The sequence below is a fragment of the Notolepis coatsorum genome (assembly GCF_963971535.1).
Source record: "Notolepis coatsorum genome assembly, chromosome: 1".
Lineage (NCBI taxonomy): Eukaryota > Metazoa > Chordata > Actinopteri > Aulopiformes > Paralepididae > Notolepis > Notolepis coatsorum.
Window position 1 is genome coordinate 186,253,466 of NC_140165.1, and position 21,805 is coordinate 186,275,270.

The window sequence follows — 21,805 nt, forward strand, 5'->3', positions numbered from 1 at the left end:
CCGGTTTACCCGAATAGGGGGGAGAGATGATGGGTTGGGGTTGTTTCTTTTTAGAAATTTGCCCAACACCATTCTCAGGTTTTACAAGCCTAGCGCTGTTATCGGGGCCGCGGCTACGAGCCCTGGCCAAGCAGACTGTTCTCTTTTTTCTTTTTCGAACCGGGACAGTTACAGCCCATTTGAATGGGTATAATTTAAGGCTCTGTTCCCTGTTCTTCGATATCAGCACTTGGTCCTGAGGGACCGATGTCAGCGCCTGGTCCTGTGCGTTTTTCAAATATTTATTTGAAATGGCCATGTTAGGGACCGGCTTGCCCTGGTCTGTCCGAACAGCATAACGGCGTTTATGCGGTCAGCCAGGAGGGAGTTTATCTCTGCCGAGCACCAGGCAAGCTCTGCTCGTGAAAATGAATCTGCCAGCTCGAAGGCTCGCTGCATTTCGGGGAGGAAATGACGGGGCAGATCAAGCGTCACAGGGGGGCTTCACGCCCAACGGGTGGGCCACTGTGAGCTGTTTTTTACAGTCCGTCTCGGTGGCACCTCCTGTGGTACCCCCGCCGATAACCGTTTTTTTTAAGAGGGGCGGCAGCGTGGGGGACCCGGGACTCATCCTGGTTGCGCCGGACCAGATCAGTCCGACCCGGTGTTCCACTGGGTAACAGGCGAGCTCTGTTCGTACAATGTGTTCCGTCAGCCCGAAGGGCCCTGTGCGTTTCCGGGGGGAAATGCCAGGGCGGACCGGACGCCACAGGGGCTCCTCCCCCCCCGCTCTGTGGGTGGGCCATCGCTAAGCGCTCCTGTGTAGTTCACGGTCCTCCAGGCACAAGTCGAGCCATGCTCTTGCTAAAGAACCTGTCGGCCTGGGTTAAGGGAGCAACCTTCTGTTTTGGGTGGTTGTCTCCCCGGTATGCTGGTGGCAGAGTCAGCTCAGTGGCAGAGTCCGGGTTCGACACCCCGACCCCACAAGAGTATGCCCCCACAGGATTATGACGTCTGCCAATTGTGTCAAACTTTCTCTGAACCCGACCCTGCGAGATACAGGCTTGCTGGCAGTCAGGGTTCGTGGCAGAGTCAGTTCACTGGCGGAGTCGGGGTTTTGACATTATACACAGTGTACCGGACGCCCCCGGTGGTGTCGCAAGCGCCTGGGGAGGTCTCGATGCCACGGCCTCGTTGACCTCACCAGGTCCCTTTGGTCAGGTCCTAGCTCCTGGACTCGACGGAAAGCCCTGTCCCTTGAGTGGTCCATGGGGCTGGGACCTCCTCCTCGCCCCGCCGCTAAGGCTTCGCTGGCCAGGCGCCTTGCAGGCAAAGTCAGGGTTCAACGGCCCCGACCCCGCGAGGTGTGGGAGCGGTAACACGAACATATGCTTCGCGTACATATCCCTTGTAGCGAGCGGAATACGCGGGTCCTTTTTTCCCCAGTCTACTCACCTTGTGTGTTTTTTGGGTGCAGTCACCTTTTTTTTCACAGTCCTGTCCCCCCCCCACTCCTCACTAGGACGGATGTGGGGGCCCGGACCCTCCCCAGTGTTCTGATGGTTGTAAAGGGGACCTCAGCAGGTACATTTGTCAGGCCCTTCGCATCCTGCTCCGCTCCTGTTGTCCAGCAGAGCAGAACGCTAAGCAAGAACTAAATGTAACGAAGGTTATCCTATAACCCTAGTTACATGAGTTCTTGTGAGCGTTCTGCTCTCACGACTCGGGAAGGATGAGTACGGCCATGCTCCATGCTTATATACATAACCGGAAATGGGCGTGGCCGGGTAAATGAAGGTGCATGTGGAAAATAGCTTTCAGTGAATACAATAAGTATGATGATTGTCCAGCAGAGCAGAACGCTCACAAGAACTCATGTAACTAGGGTTATAGGATAACCTTCGTTACCTTGCCCTCCCATTCCTTCAGCAGTGTGTTCAGTTCTCCATCTTTGGCGTAGGCTCGTGATGTGTGACCCTGACCATTGGTCTGCATGGGTTTAGCACCTACACACACAAATTAAATGAAAATAATTATGTTTTTGTATATTGTGTGTGTAACAAGTAGACCAGTGATTACCTACCAGCCTCTAGCAGCATGTTGACAGTAATAACCTACCAGCCTCTAACAGAATGTTGACATGTTGATCATTTACTTGTCTTTTACTCGGTTTCGTTTTAGTAGTGCTGGTGTCGCTAAAGATTCCACCTTTCGGGGCGCCAGGGTGGCTCACCATGTACAGCGCTGCGGTGCAACGCGGCCGTCCCGGGTTAGACTCCCGGACCCGGCGACCTTTGCCGAATGTCTTCCCCCCCTCTATCTCCCATACTTCCTCTCTACCGGACTGCCCCGGTAGCAAAAACCAATAAAATATCTAGCAAAAACACAATTAATTTAAAGATTCCACCTTTCTTTTGCCAGCATTTGGAACACACAGCCAACCGGCACCGCTTCTGACAACAAACATAATCCATTGCAAGTGTCCAGGTTACAATACCTAAATGAATCAAGTGGACTGGAAGTGATTTAGTTTAGCCGATCACAAATATCCGAGTACACATTGACTCACAAAAGACCAGACGTGGCCTCCGCGATTACATGTGCAGGATGTACAGTAGTAAGATGTGTATTGGAATTAGGGGTGGGAATCACCAGTTTCATCACGATACAATACGATATCGATTCTTTGGACAACGATACGATATTTTCCGATATCACAAAGTCTGCCACGATACGATTCGATTCAGGTGCCTGCGATCGATATGAGACGATATTCAGGGTTTGTACACCTTTTCCAAGGCAAAATGCAAGCACTTTTCAAGCATTTTCAAGGTGCATTTTCAAGATTTTCCAGCATCTTATGCGGCTGTGGTAAATTAAATATTTACTCAAAATGATTATTTCACTTCTTCCATCACATTAAATCAGATGTTATTGTGCTAAACAACCAAAATTATGTAGACTTGGCATCATATATAACCTGGCTGAGCCGATGTGTTATGCAGTATGTCGTGTACGTCATAAATGTCATGATGAATTGAACATGGGGGACCCTGATGTAAACAAGACGAAAGTATTGCTCTGGTCTGCATCCCCTTAATAATTGTGTGTATTGAGCCGTACTGTATTGTACCCATTCTGCAATCTGTTAATAAAGTTTTCAGGGAAGAGAAATGAGGAGCTATCCCAAATGTGGTGAGGTATGCCACTTTATTCTCCCCACAAGTAAATTGCTTTGCTATCTCACTGTCAGGAAACATTGTTTGAAACATGGCCCCCATGTCATTACATGAATGGTAGGAATAGTGGCTGGTTACAGCTTTTGTTGCCCAGCATATTTCAGCTTGAAGTGTTGGATTAGAGGTAACAAATGATTTAATGGTGCCTGTGGTGTTGCTGGTTGACTGGTTCTTGGATGAGCCTGGGGATGGTAGAGGGGCAACTCCACTGCAAGCTCCTCCACTGGCTGCTCTGGCTCTCACTACACTGCTGGTTGTTGATGTGGATGTAGCTGTGCTGCTTGATGCATTGCTTGTCTGCTGGAAATAATCCACTAATGCAGGACCTGGATTTAGACGTGCTTTCATCAGAATTTGATGCTTCTTCCCTAAATAAAAAGGAGCAGCATGTTATAAATAAAACAAAGTGTTTTATTAATTTAATCTCACTGGTTGCACTTAACTTTAAGAGTATTTATTGTTTAATGTTGACATCTAATCTAAATGGATCATTATGATATTATAAATGTATATTTCATTTTCATTTATAGGCTACGGCCTATGAATTTTAGACTGAGCCTAATGATGGCCTGGAATGAACCAACTACCTTAACATTATTATCCATGTAATTAACTGTAAAGGTCACGTTAGCTGTTAGATTGCATATTCCATAAATAAACATGCTAAAATTGGCCTGGCTCGTCACGTTTGATTGAAAACGTCATTAACAGATTGCAGAATGGGTACAATACACTATGGCTCAATACACACAATTGTTAAGGGGATGCAGACCAGAGAAATACTTTCGTCTTGTTTACATCAGGGTCCGCCATTTTCAATTCATCATAACATTTATGACATACACGACATACAGGTAGACAGTACGTTACTGCGTTCCAGACTACAACTGCTCCACACCAGTTCCACACCAGTCTCCGTAAATGTTCCGTTATAAAAATAAAATACCATTTCAATACACAAGTTTTCGTGTTTTGAAATACATGAAAGGAAATTAGCTAACGTTGATTTGCCTAACGTTACATGCTACAACACTGCGGTGAAAAACAGAGTCCGGTAAACACGAGTTTGTAATTCCATTAGTGTATTTTGCCTGTTACTTGACTATTTCGATTATTGAAGTGGTATTTTTATAACAAACATTTACGGAGACAGGTGTGGAGCACTTGTAGTCTCGAACTTAGTTACCTGGCGAGCCAGGCCGAGACACGTTAATAACACCCACGGCTCAGTGGCTCACCTTTCAACGTGGCTCGAACGTGCAGACTCCCCCAATCCCCATGGTACAAATCTTCAAGTCCTTTCTGCATATTTTGCACACGGCTACTCGAGGATGTTCTCCTCTGAATTATATTTGATATCTCCGAGCCAGAGCTCATTAAAACGGCAGCCTCCCGGCATTTTGGCCACACACACGCGCGCGCGCTGTTCTCAGATGGCACAGGTAAAAACACTACGGGGTGGGGCCGAGCCACATTTAATTTTGCATGAAAGGCGAACGCAAAATAGGCTCGCGAGTCGCTCCGACTTATTTTATTTCTTTGTCTAAAAACCAAACTATTCAGTCAGATAGCGATTTATTATTAAAGTATAAAGTGCAATTACAATTTCAATAACTTTCCAGCACTTTATACACAATTCAAGCACATTTAAAACCTTGAAAACAGCACATTGAAATACAAGCATTTTCAAGGATTTCCAGCACCCGTACGAACCCTGGATATTATATGCCCATTTAACACAATCAGTAACATTTAAATCAACAACAAAAAAAGGCAATGGAAATATCATTTGACATTTTTATTTTTGATCTCTTCCAGACATTTAAATGAAAAACAATCTATTGTTTTTAATACAAATAGACCTCCTGTTCACTGTTTTTGGTTCGTTTTTAATTTTTTTCAGATATTAACACTTTGATCGCCGGGGTTAAATTCATAATTTACCATCCCTCGCCAGCCCTATTTAACATGGAGAAGTTCCCCTTCTTTGCAGGGCTATAACTTTTTAAATTGTATTGCTAAATTGACATTACTATGGCCCATTCAACGTCCTATATCTATTGTTCAGGGTGTAGCAACGTTATACTTTTTCATTCACATATTCATACTAAAATACGGTCTAAAGTATAAGTATGTTTTTATCGTTTTCTGCAGCTTTCTCCAGAACTTGATTTATAGCCCTAAATGCATTATATTGATGGTCAAATACAGTTTGGTAGGAATCTGTGCGAGATAAAAAATGTCAACTGTACGTGCTTCTAGGAGTTACTACGTATGATCTGATGTTGACCGGATGGGGGGGGGGGGGGGGTCGTTTATAATTCCGTGGGCAACGTTATATCATTCATCTAGTGTGGGTGATATGTGACTGGGCATGGGGGCGCGGGACTTGTTCAGGTAAGGCCCAATTAAATTTTTTTTACATATTGTGAAAGTACAGATTCATACCTTAAAAATAAGCCATCACTTGAACATTTTGGTGGGATATTTTGCAAGCTACATCCTATAAATCATGGTGATATCAGTAAACGCATTCAGAGATGAATGGTCTTCGAACTTGTGGAGAGGTTCACACCTGTGATTTAATCAACTACAACCCTACCCAGAATGCATTGTATTTCATGGCCCCCCTCTCTCTGGGGACATTAACACCTTGCATCAGGCTCTTTTGTTATGGCAATGACTCTGTCTTGTGGCAAGTTGTTGTGGCAGTTGAAGTATTTGCCGTGTAAGTCTAAAAGCTAAATGACTGTATTATAAGTAAAGGTTAACCTTCTGTAGTGTGGTAGTGAAAGGGTTAACCTTCTGTAGTGTGGTTTGGTTTGATTTGATTTGATATTTTTTATTTTCGTGTCTTACATACAGGTGTATGCCCAGCCCATATGGGCTTACAAGACACATAACAATAAGTATATAATAATATACTTTACCAATTACTTAACAAATGACATAGACCAAGATGGCCATAAAAAAAAGAAAAATACAAGAAAATACAATAAAACGTAATATAACACAAGCTGTACTCAATGTAAATAAACAGAAAAACAAGGTGAATTCAAATACAATTATATAGGATACAGTGTGTTTTGTCTCAGGTGCCATGCCTTCTCCAAAAATCCTGCAAAACCGAAGATGTCCTCCACAAAAAAACAACTCAACATACAGCTCTCAGACTGCCAAAACAAATCTGGGTTTACAATTTGAATTTTTTCAAATAAAGCCCTCCTCAAAGTGGTGTACAAAGGGCAATAAAAAACAAAATGATATTCATCCTCCACCACTCCCAGATCACACAGAACACACAACCGCTCCTCCTCAGGTTTACCCTGGAATCTACCCACTTCCACAGCCAATGGCAGGGTGCCAGACCTCAACTGGGCACACAGAGACCTCCGTCTTCTCTTTAAGTTTAACATTACATAAGGTTCAGTAAAATACTCATTTTTAATTGCAATATATTTTCTAAGTTTAGGTTTTTTCAAAATCTCCACCTTCCACTTATCCTGATGGATTGTTGATAATTTTGTTTTAATTATGTGAACCTTACACTGCAAATTGTTCATAAAAATCATACTCAAGTCAGTAGAAGAAAAAAATCATAGACATCTCTCTTGACCAGGGATGACCGTGTGCTCTGTCCCAATTAAAAATCTTTTTAGTCACCCTGCCATTTGGCAGCTGGACCAGGCGGTTCCATAACCTCACCATTTCACCTTTTTGCTTGACCAAGCAAGAATCCCACCCCATGTCCCCTTCTATAGCCCCTTTTGGTGTGTATTTATGGACTCCTAAAAAGTATCTTATGGCCCGGTTCTGGATCGCATTACATTCAGGAGCATCATCAAAACCCCATACTCCAGCAGCATAAAACAAAACAGAACCCACCATTGAATCAAATAATTGTGTATATGTTGAAAACCCAAGGTCAGTGCACACTTTCATTTTACTCAACACGCCCCCTAGCGCCCTTCCTGCTGACTCAGACATTTTCCTTCCTTCTATGAAGCACATGTACTCATTAAAGGTGAAACCAAGATATTTATAAGAATGTGTGTAAATCAGGGGCGTTGGTCCAAATTGAAATTTATGACTACTCTGCTGTTCGTGTTTTTTCCTAAAGTGCATAATCTGTGTTTTTTCACTGTTAATCGCAAGTCTCCATTTCATGCACCAAGAACTCATAATATTCAACATGTTTTGTAAATGTGCTTCATTTTCTGCAAACAAAACAATATCATCAGCGTACAATAAAATACTTAGGATTATATTATCTATTGGAATACCAAGATTGGCTTGCTTGATTTCTTGCGCCAGGTCATTAACATAAAGGGCGAATAAAGTAGGAGAAAGCACATCTCCCTGTTTTACACCGAATGGTGTGGGGAACCAGCCGGTCCTAACATCATTCAGCTGCAGACAGGCAGATGGGGCCTTATACAGGCTTTTGATAGCCTTATAAAATAGTCCATCAATACCAGAACAGATTAATTTATAGTCCAAAAGCTCTCTATTAATCCAGTCAAAGGCTTTTTTAAAGTCAACAAAACAAACAAATGTATTCTTGCCCTCGTCCAATCTGGCTCTCACCACCGATGATAAAACAAAAACATGATCAATACAAGCTCTCTTAGCCCTAAACCCATTCTGCTCATCCACCAACATTTCATTATATTCTAAGTATTTATTTAATCTATTATTAAGAACACTTGAGTATAATTTTTTTTTTGATCCACTTTTTTTCCCATTTTTCTATATTTTCTCCCATCCCAATTTCGTATCATCCAATTCAACCCTCCCCTGTCACGAACGCTGTTTCTTGCCTCCCACAAGCCGGCTGCAATGTGGACTAAGTCATACATAGCACAAGTCCCCTCCGGTACTTGAGGTAACAGCAGTCGCATCTTTTCACCTGCGCAGCTCGATCTCTCAGTGTCGAGGAGTAACGCGTGGGAGGCTCACGCTGCCCCCGACACTTCCTGATTTTACTGCGCAGGCGCACCAACCGACTTGTAGGAGTCGCTTGTTCACAACGTTCGATCCCCACCCTTCAGTTTTCCCTCCCCGTAATACGGCCAATGTGTATTACTGCGGACGACCAGCTAAACTGAAAACAATGTGGAGAGCTGGATTCGAACACGCGAATCCTAGCGTCTCCACACAGGTGGCGAGTGCCTTGCCCACTACACCACCTAGCCGCCCACTTGAGTATAATTTATAAACTGTACTAATCAAACTAATACCTCTGTAATTTAGTGGGACTCTAGGGTCAGCTTTTGCAGATTTGGGGATGGGCTTAATAATGGACTTGTTCCATATCGAGGGGATGGTGCCTGTGTTAAAACAAGTTTGATATAAACAGTGTAATACATTCAGCAGATAGGGAGTTTTAAGGACCTCGTTCGACAACTCCTCAATACCCATAGCTTTCTTCAGTTTCGCTCTGTCCACTACACTCTGTACCTCGTCTAACGTAATGTCACTATTTAATAATTCACAACCTGTAGGGCTATTGCTCATCCCAAGTTCGGCCTCACATTTTAACTTACATATTTCTGTCAGGAAACCATCATCAAATAAAGGGTGACTACTACAAGCATACAGACTACTATAGTCGGTTTCCCACTTTTTCAGAATCTGCTCAGTTTCAAAACATGATTCACCGTTATCCAATACAATCTCCATTGGGACTGTCTGGGTTTTTTTGGGGCCTAGTTTATTTATTTATTTAAATAAATATTTATTATTTTTATTAATATTATTATATTTATTTAGATATTTAAAATGGATATCAATAAGATTTGCACCTTCAGAGCCAACAAGTTCAGATGGTGTATAAACACTAAATTCAATGCATGATTTCAAGTCAACGTGAGGAGTTACAATGTAGTCCACAGCTCTCCCCTTTATAGAAATTGAAGTGAAATTATCTTTGTCAGCGTTTAATCTCCCATTTACTACACAGCATTTTGAGTCTTTTAAAAATTCAATGAAGGATTGTCCATGTTTATTTACAGTCAGATCTAAAGCGGATCTAGGCGGGATGTCATCTGCCTCCACATAATCTTTCAGATCTGCAATACGACTATTTAAATCACCACACAAATAAATAGCATCTGCAACTGTATACAATAACGTCAGTAAATGGTTAAAAAAAAAAAGTCTGCATTACGTCCCCAATGTGAGGTTTCCGGAGACAGATAACAAGAAATGATAATAACCTTCTGTAGTGTGGTAGTGAAAGGTTAACCTTCTGTAGTGTGGTAGTGAAAGGTTAACCTTCTGTAGTGTGGTAGTGAAAGGTTAACCTTCTGTAGTGTGGTAGTGAAAGGTTAACCTTCTGTAGTGTTGTAGTGAAAGAGTTAACCTTCTGTAGTGTGGTAGTGAAAGGTTAACCTTCTGTAGTGTGGTAGTGAAAGGTTAACCTTCTGTAGTGTTGTAGTGAAAGAGTTAACCTTCTGTAGTGTGGTAGTGAAAGGTTAACCTTCTGTAGTGTGGTAGTGAAAGGTTAACCTTCTGTGGTGTTGTAGTGAAAGGTTAACCTTCTGTAGTGTGGTAGTGAAAGGGTTAACCTTCTGTAGTGTGGTAGTGAAAGGTTAACCTTCTGTAGTGTGGTAGTGAAAGGTTAACCTTCTGTAGTGTTGTAGTGAAAGAGTTAACCTTCTGTAGTGTGGTAGTGAAAGGTTAACCTTCTGTAGTGTGGTAGTGAAAGGTTAACCTTCTGTAGTGTTGTAGTGAAAGGTTAACCTTCTGTAGTGTGGTAGTGAAAGGTTAACCTTCTGTAGTGTTGTAGTGAAAGAGTTAACCTTCTGTAGTGTGGTAGTGAAAGGTTAACCTTCTGTAGTGTGGTAGTGAAAGGTTAACCTTCTGTAGTGTTGTAGTGAAAGAGTTAACCTTCTGTAGTGTGGTAGTGAAAGGTTAACCTTCTGTAGTGTGGTAGTGAAAGGTTAACCTTCTGTGGTGTTGTAGTGAAAGGTTAACCTTCTGTAGTGTGGTAGTGAAAGGGTTAACCTTCTGTAGTGTGGTAGTGAAAGGGTTAACCTTCTGTAGTGTGGTAGTGAAAGGTTAACCTTCTGTAGTGTTGTAGTGAAAGAGTTAACCTTCTGTAGTGTGGTAGTGAAAGGTTAACCTTCTGTAGTGTGGTAGTGAAAGGTTAACCTTCTGTAGTGTTGTAGTGAAAGAGTTAACCTTCTGTAGTGTGGTAGTGAAAGGTTAACCTTCTGTAGTGTGGTAGTGAAAGGTTAACCTTCTGTAGTGTTGTAGTGAGAGAGTTAACCTTCTGTAGTGTGGTAGTGAAAGGTTAACCTTCTGTAGTGTGGTAGTGAAAGGGTTAACCTTCTGTAGTGTGGTAGTGAAAGGGTTAACCTTCTGTAGTGTGGTAGTGAAAGGTTAACCTTCTGTAGTGTTGTAGTGAAAGAGTTAACCTTCTGTAGTGTGGTAGTGAAAGGTTAACCTTCTGTAGTGTTGTAGTGAAAGAGTTAACCTTCTGTAGTGTGGTAGTGAAAGGTTAACCTTCTGTAGTGTGGTAGTGAAAGGTTAACCTTCTGTGGTGTTGTAGTGAAAGAGTTAACCTTCTGTAGTGTGGTAGTGAAAGGTTAACCTTCTGTAGTGTGGTAGTGAAAGAGTTAACCTTCTGTAGTGTGGTAGTGAAAGGTTAACCTTCTGTAGTGTGGTAGTGAAAGGTTAACCTTCTGTGGTGTTGTAGTGAAAGGTTAACCTTCTGTAGTGTGGTAGTGAAAGGGTTAACCTTCTGTAGTGTGGTAGTGAAAGGGTTAACCTTCTGTAGTGTGGTAGTGAAAGGTTAACCTTCTGTAGTGTTGTAGTGAAAGAGTTAACCTTCTGTAGTGTGGTAGTGAAAGGTTAACCTTCTGTAGTGTGGTAGTGAAAGGTTAACCTTCTGTAGTGTTGTAGTGAAAGAGTTAACCTTCTGTAGTGTGGTAGTGAAAGGTTAACCTTCTGTAGTGTGGTAGTGAAAGGTTAACCTTCTGTAGTGTTGTAGTGAGAGAGTTAACCTTCTGTAGTGTGGTAGTGAAAGGTTAACCTTCTGTAGTGTGGTAGTGAAAGGGTTAACCTTCTGTAGTGTGGTAGTGAAAGGGTTAACCTTCTGTAGTGTGGTAGTGAAAGGTTAACCTTCTGTAGTGTTGTAGTGAAAGAGTTAACCTTCTGTAGTGTGGTAGTGAAAGGTTAACCTTCTGTAGTGTTGTAGTGAAAGAGTTAACCTTCTGTAGTGTGGTAGTGAAAGGTTAACCTTCTGTAGTGTGGTAGTGAAAGGTTAACCTTCTGTGGTGTTGTAGTGAAAGAGTTAACCTTCTGTAGTGTGGTAGTGAAAGGTTAACCTTCTGTAGTGTGGTAGTGAAAGGTTAACCTTCTGTAGTGTGGTAGTGAAAGGTTAACCTTCTGTAGTGTTGTAGTGAAAGGTTAACCTTCTGTAGTGTGGTAGTGAAAGGTTAACCTTCTGTAGTGTGGCAGTGAAAGGGTTAACCTTCTGTAGCTGTGAGAGAATTGTTGAATAGATACACAAATGTTCTAGAATGTTTGATTATGACATCATACTGTGACATCACAAATGTTTTCGGGCATTCATAACATTATTTTCTACGATGAATTGAAAATGGGGGACCCTGATGTAAACAAGACGAAAGTCTTTCTCTGGTCTGCATCCCCTTAACAATTGTGTGTATTGAGCTGTACTGTATTGTACCCATTCTGCAATCTGTTAATAAAGTTTTCAATCAATCAATCAATCAAGTTAACCTTCTGTAGTGTGGCAGTGAAAGGGTTAACCTTCTGTAGTGTGGTAGCAGCGTTTCTGCCACTCTTCACAAGCAAAGAGACTGTTTCCATTCCGTGAAAACCCGCCCTACTCTGCTCTGATTCGCAGACTGTGGGTGGGGGGGGGGGGGGAGAAACGCTGAATGTGATTGGATCAGAGTAGCCAGACAGACAGGCAGAACAGCCAGCCGGACAGTGGAGCACTGAGAGAGAGGAGACAGCGGAGGATTTAACGAGGCGCGTTAATACATTTGTTTATCTGGCTTACTACTGCTGAAATTCGTTCGCTCATAAAATTCTAACTGTGTTTTAATGGTTTTTAATTAAGTTAAAACATGCGTTTTATAACGGCCGTCAAGGCCTCTTTTTTTATCTTTTTTATTTAGACACTGCGTTTGTCACACGTTACGTTGCTTATAACTTATAACATTAAGATAGTGTATTAACATTGTTATTCTCTCTCTGAGAAAGGAGAGCTAAATAATGTGTCTGTGTGTTTTTTAACACCTCTTAAGTACCAGTACTTGATACCCGGACAGGCCGCACCCAGCGATAGCCCGCGCGTGTAGTTTTTCTCCTCATGAGAGAAAATCCTTGTGGAACTATATAACAATAATTACCTAATTTACAAGTTGTATTTAAGTTTGCAAATAAGGGCAAATAAGGGAACACATTAACGACATTTCAAAGATGTAAAAAAAAACAAGATTTCGATTTTTTGGGATTTTCTGAAGAGCAAGACATTTTCTTCATTTCCTGACACCTCCCCCTTGCGAATCAAATCGGGTTTGGTTGCGTCGGGGCACATATGATCATTAGAGCAGTTGGTATCGAAGACATTAACAAATAACGCTGAAACTCACCGTAGCTTCCTCGTAGCGTTGGGAGATGAGCGTGGAACAGAATTTTTTCTATTATGGGATGTCGAAATATCCGATCCATTTCCAGGTTGTATAATAGTATATACGTCCAAATCATGTTGTTTATCGAGTTATTGGTAACGGATCACTATCCGTTGTGATCAGCTCGAGTCCTGGGACTATTAGCGAGTGATCGGACCGAATTGAAATGAGCACCAGCTTCCACTTCCTGTTTCTTCCCTGGGCGATCCGCCGATCGGCCACCAGATGGCGCTCTTGAACCGTTAGAGAGTTGAGAGGGGCTCACCAGTACATCTCATGTCTCCGGGGGAGAAATATGATTTCGATCACAGATTTTTGAAATATTGATATCAAAGACGCTGTCCAGCGTCTTCGGCAGAATAAGCATGGCGGGGAAAGACGCTGAACAGCGTCTTCGGCGATTAAAGTGTTAATATCCTATCACAGTATTTTGGCTGGAAAAGGCATATTGGGAGTCAGAAGGTGCAGTACCGGCCAGATCCTGTTAGTGGGGCTATCTTGAGAATGCAGTAACCCCCCCTCCTTCCCAGTCCCTAGTAGTGGACCTCTGCTGTTCTCTCTCTATCAGCTTAGCTTAGTTAGCTCACGCTAACGCAACGTTAATTTCAGTATTTAACGCGACGTGGGCATAAAGGAATGGCGAGGTTGGAAAGATAGATAGTTAGATGCATTTGACCCCTTGTGGGGAAAAAAACAACAGGCACTTATTTCGGGCAAAATAGGCGGACTCTGAAGCAATCCTGTCTAACGTCTACACACGCTGAGCTGCGCTGAGCTACTGTTGTTGCAGCCGGGGGGCGGATATGCTCACGAGGGGATTTTCAAAATAAGAGTATCGCAATATGAATCGATCTTTTTACGTTGCATCGATCCTATTTGATAATTGATAATAGATCGATATATCGATCTGGATCGATGTATCGTCCCACCCCTAATTGGAATACACAATCAAAAACGAGATGCTACATCTCAAGGGGTTATTCCGAATAAAGAATTTCAATATATGTGTGTCGGCCTCCGTTAATGTAAGGGCGATACATGGCAAATACACACAGCTGCCAGGTGGAAAACTTGATCCGAGTTGGGTCTGCTTTTCTCTTGAATCTTTTTTTTGCCAATGCGTGACCCCATTGTCAACTACCCGCGACCCGTAGTTTGAGAACCACTGCTCTAGTAGCATGTTCACAGTAATAACCTACCAGTCTCTAACAGCATGTTGTAATAACCTACCAGCCTCTAACAGCATGTTGTAATAACCTACCAGCCTATAACAGCATGTTGTAATAACCTACCAGCCTCTAACAGCATGTTGTAATAACCTACCAGCCTCTAACAGCATGTTGACAGTAATAACCTACCAGCCTCTAACAGCATGCTGACACTGACAGTAATAACCTACCAGCCTCTAACAGCATGCTGACAGTAATAACCTACCAGCCTCTAACAGCATGCTGACAGTGATAACCTACCAGCCTCTAACAGCAGTGTTTCCCCTACCATTGCTTTGGCGGGGTATTTTTTTTAAAGTTTGCTTTTATCACACTAACGTTGGCGAGCTAGCTAAATTATACATAAATCGGTTTTCATATAAATCAATCTTCACTAAGATTTTAAAAAGGTAGGGCGGCTGAGTGGCGCAGTGGGCAAGGCGCTTGCCACTAATGCAGGAGATACTGGTATCGAGCCCAGCTCTCGGCGTTGCTACCGGCTTCGCCGGCCGTCATACTAACACAATTGGCAGTGTTAGAGGGTGGGAAAGCCGGTGGGTGGGGATTGGACGTTGTGGACAGCGACTCCTACAGGTCAGTTGGGTGACGCCTGTACAGCAGAAACAGGAAGTATCGTTACTCCTCGCCACTGAGAGTTCGAGCTGTCTGGTGAAAAGATGCGACAGGCTGCCTCCTCGCTTCTATCCTCACTACAGCCGACCAGTGGGAGGCATAGTCTAGCAACGTTCAAGACAGGGGAGGGAAGAATTGGAATTACGAAATTGGGATGGGAGAAAAATAGAAAAATAAGGAGAAAAAGTTGATAAAAAAGATTTTAAAAAGGTGGTGCGGCACGGTCGACGGAGGTGCAGAAAAAAGCTACCAAATCCATTCCGAGACAACTCCGAGACGGACTAGTGTCGCACGTAACAAGTCTCAGACTTTCTCCCTTTCTGTGTGTGTGTGCGCGGGTGCCCGTCCCAACTCTGGTCTTTGGCAAGTTTGATAGTATTAACTATTTACTGAGGATGGCCAGATAATGTTGATATTTAAACTTAAAAAAAATAATTATACAGAGAGAAGCTTCAGCAAGTACAAAACACTGCTGACCGACAAAAGAGAATCCCTCACTGAGGAAAACACAACGGCCTAACCATCATGTATCACAATGGTGATGTCAGCCAGAGATGGGGAGAAGCATGAACCTTTAAAGGACATCTCTTTGAAATAAATGACATTTTACAGTTTTTTTCTGATTTCTTTTAAATAAATAATTATTTTGTATTATTTAACTATTTAATTATTATTTAGTTATTGCACTGCACTGGCAGTTGAACTGCATTGAACTGAACTGAATTGGAAAAAAGAAACCTCATTACCTAACTGGCACTGAACATTGAACTACACTGGCACTGTTTGCAGATGTACTGTTATTAAAGTTAGTTAACACTTTCACTGCCACACACGAGATATCTCGGGTTTCCGATAGTTATGTTGAAAGCCACTCACAAGATTTCTCAGATTTTTATTTTTTTTTGTGATCTGAAATCATATTGCATCACGCGAGCCTACCAGAGTATACCCGAGCGCCGCCGGCGATCATATGTGGAAAAAAGCGCCCCCTATCGGCTCCCAGATGACATAAGGGATTTTGGAATGGACTCAATGAAAATGGATGGGGAAAAAAATCCGGTACTCCACATTTTCCAGTCCACTGATCCAGCCGGGGTTACCACAGTTCATTCTGGAGCCTCTCAGCCCCGCGGAATCATGTGTACTACTGTATCACGTTGGATCCATACACTTATCGATTTTTTCGAATGGTGATCAGGAATTGGAATATACCAGTTGGATACCATCTGATGTCTGGTAAGGAATATATGTTATCAGTGTTAGGATAATCGGACTAATTTTGATGAAGATATAGGCTGTTTTGTGAAATGGGCTCTTTCGGTTTCACTGTAAAAGTCGAAGAGGAAATGAACACGGCGATTATCCGTGCGCGGCCCGAATGTGCTTGCGTGCACGTATAATATTGATCATCTAGCGTCTATTTGAAAACGATTCATAAATAGGCAGACGAATATCAACGTTCTGGAATATTCCAGTAAAAGACGATTATCATAGAATGGTCCAGAATGAATTTTTTTTTTATTTTATTTTTTAAACTTAGATTTGTATTAAACATTTATAGACAAACAACACGACATATACAATAACCTCAACACTATTAAACAGACATAAATAATAAAGAAAAAATGTAATACCCAAAAGACGAAAAATAAAAAATACTGACTTAAGCAAATAAAAAACATAAAACAGTTGTCATACCTTAACACTTTGATTGCCTAAGGCTAAATTCATGATATACCATCCCTTGCCAGCTCTATTTGTCTATGGAGAAGTTCCCCTTCTTTGCAGGGCTATAACTTTTTAAATTCTATTGCTAAAAAAATTGCCATTATTAGGGCCCATTCAATGTCCTATATGTATTGTTCAGGGTGTATGAACGTTAAACTTTTTCATTCACATATTCATACTAAAATATGATCTAAAGTATAAGTATGTTTTCATCTCTTTCTGCAGCTTTCTCCAGAACGTGATTTATAGCCCCAAATGTATTATATTGATGATCAAATACAGTTTGATAGCAATCGGCGCGATATAAAAAAATCCAACTGGACGGACTTCTGGAAGTTACTACACGTCATCTGATGTTGACCGGATGGGCGAGGGGGCGTTTATAATTCCGTGGGCAGCGTTATACCATTCATCTAATGTGGGTCAAATGTTCATCATAGCAGTTAGTGTCGAACACGGTAATATTACACGCTAAAACTCACCCCAGTCTCCGCGGGCCGTTGGCCGATCAGCGTGGGGTAGACAGTTTTCCATTATGGGATGTTGAAATACCCGGTCCATTTCCAGGTTGTATAATAATATATACGTCCAAATCATGTTGTTTTTTCGAGTTATTTGCAGCGATCGATGTTCACTGTGTGAAGACTGAGTCTCTCTAACATTAGCGAGTGTCCGGACCACATATGGAGTGAGTCCTGCCGGCAGGGAACAAAATTAACTTTTTGACTTGCCAGCCATTTGGCTGGTAGATTTTAAAAACTACCAGCCAGGCAGATTTTTTACCAGCCAAAAATTTAAAATAGCTTTTTAGTATATCGCCATGTGTTATTATTACTATATAATACTCTCATATGCTATTTTCAATTAATATCATAAACAACATAAGGAATATTAGCATAATTTTGAGTGGACTGAAGGAATGAGTCAGCGTTAATAGTTTTAAATGCAAATAATTTATTGAAACATAGAAGTGGGGTCGGGGACACACACACTGTTTCAACTCACCACCCCCGCATCATATTGTAGTCTAGTCTGTCTTCAAACTTCCACTCCTCTCGAAACCTTTTTATATTTGAATATCAACATCATCTGTGCATCCTCAGTAATCCTCAGTTTACTACAATATACTCCTCTCCTGAGTCCTGACTAGTGACTTCATCGTCTTTCCAAACGCACGGACACACACAGAGAAAGGGAGAGTGCCCCCCCCCCATTTCCCTTTCCCCAGTCCACACTGTCTGCTGTTCTCTATGGCTCTGCCGCTGATCAGGATTAGCTTGTTAGCTTACGCTAACATAACGTTCATTTCGGGCGATGTGGGCATAAAGGAATGGCGACGATGCAATGCATGTTAGATGCATTTGACCCGTTGTGAGAAGAAGAAAAAACCACAGACTTATTTCGGCTCGCAAAATAGGCGCACTGCTGTGTAGCTCTGCTCTCAGGGAACAAACTTAACTTTTTGACTTACCAGCCATTTGGCTGGTAGATTTTAAAAACTACCAGCCAGGCAGATTTTTTACCAGCCATTGGCGGTTGGCTGGTACTTATTTTGTTCCCTGCCTGCCGGGTTAAAGGTAACATCCGTTTTTTCGATCTGCCGATCGGCAACCAGATGGCGGTCTTGAACCGCTAGAGGATTGAGAGGAGATCACACTTGTGTCTCAGGGCCCCGGAAAGGAAATATGATTCCAATCACAGATTTTTGAAATATTGATATCAAAGACGAGTTACGGCGTCTTCGGCAACTTGAGCATGGCGGGGAAGGACGCCTAAACTCGTCCTTTGGCAACTAAAGTGTTAAACAAAAATAAAATTAGAAAACATTAAGTGTGTGACATGGGTTCAGAGACCCTCTTTGAACCTCTTTCCTCCTTTACCCTTCGCCCTCTTGTGGTGTATTTGGTTCTTCCTCTGTGATGTCGTTTTCGTTCCCCTTGTAATCCTCCCACTTTCCCCATTTTTCTCCAAATTTCTCTTCCTGTAACCTCAGCATGTGTGTTATCCTCTCCATATCCTGTATCTCTTCCACTATTCCTACCCATTGTGCTATTGTCGTGGGTCTTCCTTGTACCACAGTCTCGTTATTGCTTTTCTGGCCGCTATCAACATTATCTTTATTAAATATTTGTCCCCCCCTTGTATTCCCTTGTGTGTCAGGTCTCCTAAGTAGAGCACCAGTCCTGTTTGTGGTAACCCGTATCCTAATATTCTGATCATTGCCTCCCCTATCTCCTCCCAATACCCCTTCAGCTTCTGACATCCCCAGAATATGTGCGTGTAGTTTGCCCCCTCCTTCCCACACATCCTCCAGCATGCTCTTTGTGTTGGTGCATATTTTCCCTTCAGCTCTGGGGTTATAAAGAATCTGATTATGTTTTTCCATCCAAACTCTTTCCATATCCTCAATCCTGTTGTTGAATGTTGCACCTCGCATATGTTCCCCCATTCCTTCCCTGTTATTTCTATCTCTTGCTCTCTCTCCCATTTCTCCCTTATGTAATCGGTCGTGTGTCCCTTGCTGTTCATTATAGCCCGGTATATTGCTGATATTACTCTTCCTTGCCCCCCTTCGTATGCCCATACTATCATCTTTATTATTCCATTCTGTTCTTCGTCTTTGGCCCCCCTTATTTCTTTGTTGTAGTAGTCTCTAACCTGTAGATATCTGAAGTGGTCCCTGTTTTCTAGTCCAAATTTCTCCTTTAATTTTTGTAGTGTCTGCATTTCCCCCTTCTCTATCATTTTGCATATCGCTGTTGCCCCCCCCCCCCCCCTCTCCCACCTTCTGAATCCATGGTCCAGCCTCCCTGGTTTGAATCTCTTGTCATGTGCTATCCATCTCAGAACCCCTGACTGCTTCTCTAATTTGTGTGTTTTTACTACTCTGCTCCATATGGTCAAGGTGCATTTGGTGATAGGATCTAACAGTCCCTCTTTTTCTTTGAATAGTTCCCTATCTCCCACCAGAGCTTGTACCTTGTATCCCTCCCCTTCTTTTTCAATGTCTTTCCATCTTGCCCCATATCTGTCGTTACACCAGCACGTCACTGCTCTCAGTTGTGCTGCATAGTAATAATCTTGTAGGCTGGGTACTGCCATCCCTCCCTCCAGGGCTCGAGACTAACGATGTCCCGTCGTTCCGGGGACGATCAAATATTGATTTGGGACGAACAGAAATCATTGCCGGGACACAAACGGGACGAAGAGGATTTTTTCTTTTTTTCACAGGAAATGTCAATTAGCCGACTGTCAGTGCGCGCACATATTGCTGTCAAACGGTGCGTGTCTCGTGCCGACTTAGTTGACAGAGAGACGGCAACATTATCATGTGGGGTTCACTGAAGTCTAAACGTTGCGTGATTTGACGAATCCAATGACTATCTCCGCCATCCCAACGCAGCTATACGCTAATCCAGCATCAAGCTCCCGCCCACCATTCTGATCAGCAAACCACAGGTCGCGCTGCAGCAGCCCCAAATTTATCTCGACATCGAAAAAGAAAGAGGTTAAAAAATGCCAGGAACTGGTGATACTTGCTGTGTGCGTGAACATAATCCCTTGGACATGAACTGACGGTACATTTTTATTGATATATCATTGGGATCCCCCTCCGAAATTGGTCAACACGTCACCATGCATTTTGGCCGGAGCTTTAAAAAAAGCATGGTGGACACGGTGGACGCGCGGTGGACACCTTACGTCTGTGTTTATAATGAATGAATGGTAAAACGGATTATATTGAAACATAGTGCGAACACTCACAACAACTATTCACACAATTTATAACAGCCCATATTTATTATAGTTGACAGTCGCACGAGACCACTATACAAGAACCGTGAAAATATCAGAATGTTATAAAAATAAAAATAAACGCTATACTGGCATCCTCTCAGTGAAGAGAGCACCGCAAATATGCTGCGCTATTTGAAGAGGATAAACACAGCAGAAGAAGATGGAGAACAGACACACACTGACCAACAGGGAACTGCATCCAACAATACAACCCCTGACTCTTATGTAAGGACACATTTAAATAACAGAAGTGTAATGTTATCCGCAACGCCCCAACCCTGGACACCTTCAAAACTGCTCTAAAAACACACCTTTTGACCAAGGCTTTTCCCCATCAGTTAGTTTAGATTAGATTAGGTCCATTATCCATTATCCCTAACCTTCCCTCATCCCCTTTTTCCCCCCTATTTCCCTAGCCCTATTTTTTGTCCCGATTGTGAAGCGACCTTGGGTTCTATGAAAGGCGCTATATAAATTTGATCTATTATTATTATTATTGGAACTGTATATTATCGACACGTTCTAGTTATAGCTGCTTATTATCTTTGTGCTTACAATAATCAAAAGGTACGGTACACAGTTGGTCTCACCCTCTGTGCCATTATCAGCACAAAATATGTCCCCATATGATCAAATTGACGTTGATATATTATATATATATAAAAAAAAAATGGGACGGTTTACATTCACTTTGGGACGGTTAAAACTGTATTTCGGGACGGTTCTGGGACGGTGGTGAAAAAAGTTAGTCTGGAGCCCTGCCTCCCTCTTCCTTTGGTAGTTGTAGTGTTTTATATCTGACCCGTGGTCTTCTCCCCGCCCATATGAACCTCGATATCAGTCTGTCCCACTCCCTGAATTGATTCTGTGGTATTTGTATCGGTAGTGACTGGAATAGGTACAGTAACCTTGATAGTATGTTCATTTTAATGACCTCTATTCTTGAATTGAAGTCCAAGGGCATTACTGTCCATCTCTCTAAGTCTCTCTTGATGTTCTGATTTATCTGTGTATAGTTCGCCTCAAACAGTTTCTCCACCCCTCTCGTGATGTTCACCCCTAAGTATTTAATCTTGTCCATGTCCCATCTTATCCCGTACTGTTCCCTAATTTCCGTCGTTGGGGTATAGTTCCATGCTAAGGTCTGTGTCTTTGTCACGTTTAGTTTGTATCCTGAGTAGTGGCCATATTCCTTCAGTAGATCCATCAGTGCCGGGAAGCTCTTGTCTGGTTGCCTTATGTATACTATCACGTCGTCCGCAAATAGGCCTAGTATATATTCCGTTCCCTTTATCCTTACTCCCTTAATGTCCTCGGTCTGTCTGATCAGTTGTGCCAGTGGTTCTATGAAAACGGCGAAGAGCGTCGGTGAGAGACAACATCCCTGTCTGGTAGCCCTCTCTAATCTGATTCTATCCGTCAAGCTGCCATTCACCTTAACCCTCGCTGTCGGTTCTTGATATAGCGCCTTGATCATTTTCATCGCCCTCCCGTTCAGTCCGAACCTCATCAATGTTTTATATAAAAATGTCCAGCTCACACTGTCGAA

At 42.5% G+C, this 21,805-nt stretch overlaps 1 protein-coding gene across 2 annotated transcripts in view; it reads right to left on the bottom strand.

Annotated features, from left to right (window-relative positions):
- clpb (ClpB family mitochondrial disaggregase) overlaps window positions 1-21,805 on the bottom strand; it is a 114,290-nt gene that overhangs the window by 70,016 nt on the left and 22,469 nt on the right. For both annotated transcript variants that reach the window (XM_084335745.1, XM_084335744.1), the window contains exon 6: window positions 1,888-1,985. In XM_084335745.1, coding sequence (XP_084191871.1) covers window positions 1,888-1,985 — 98 coding nt within the window. The remainder of the gene's footprint in view (window positions 1-1,887; window positions 1,986-21,805) is intronic.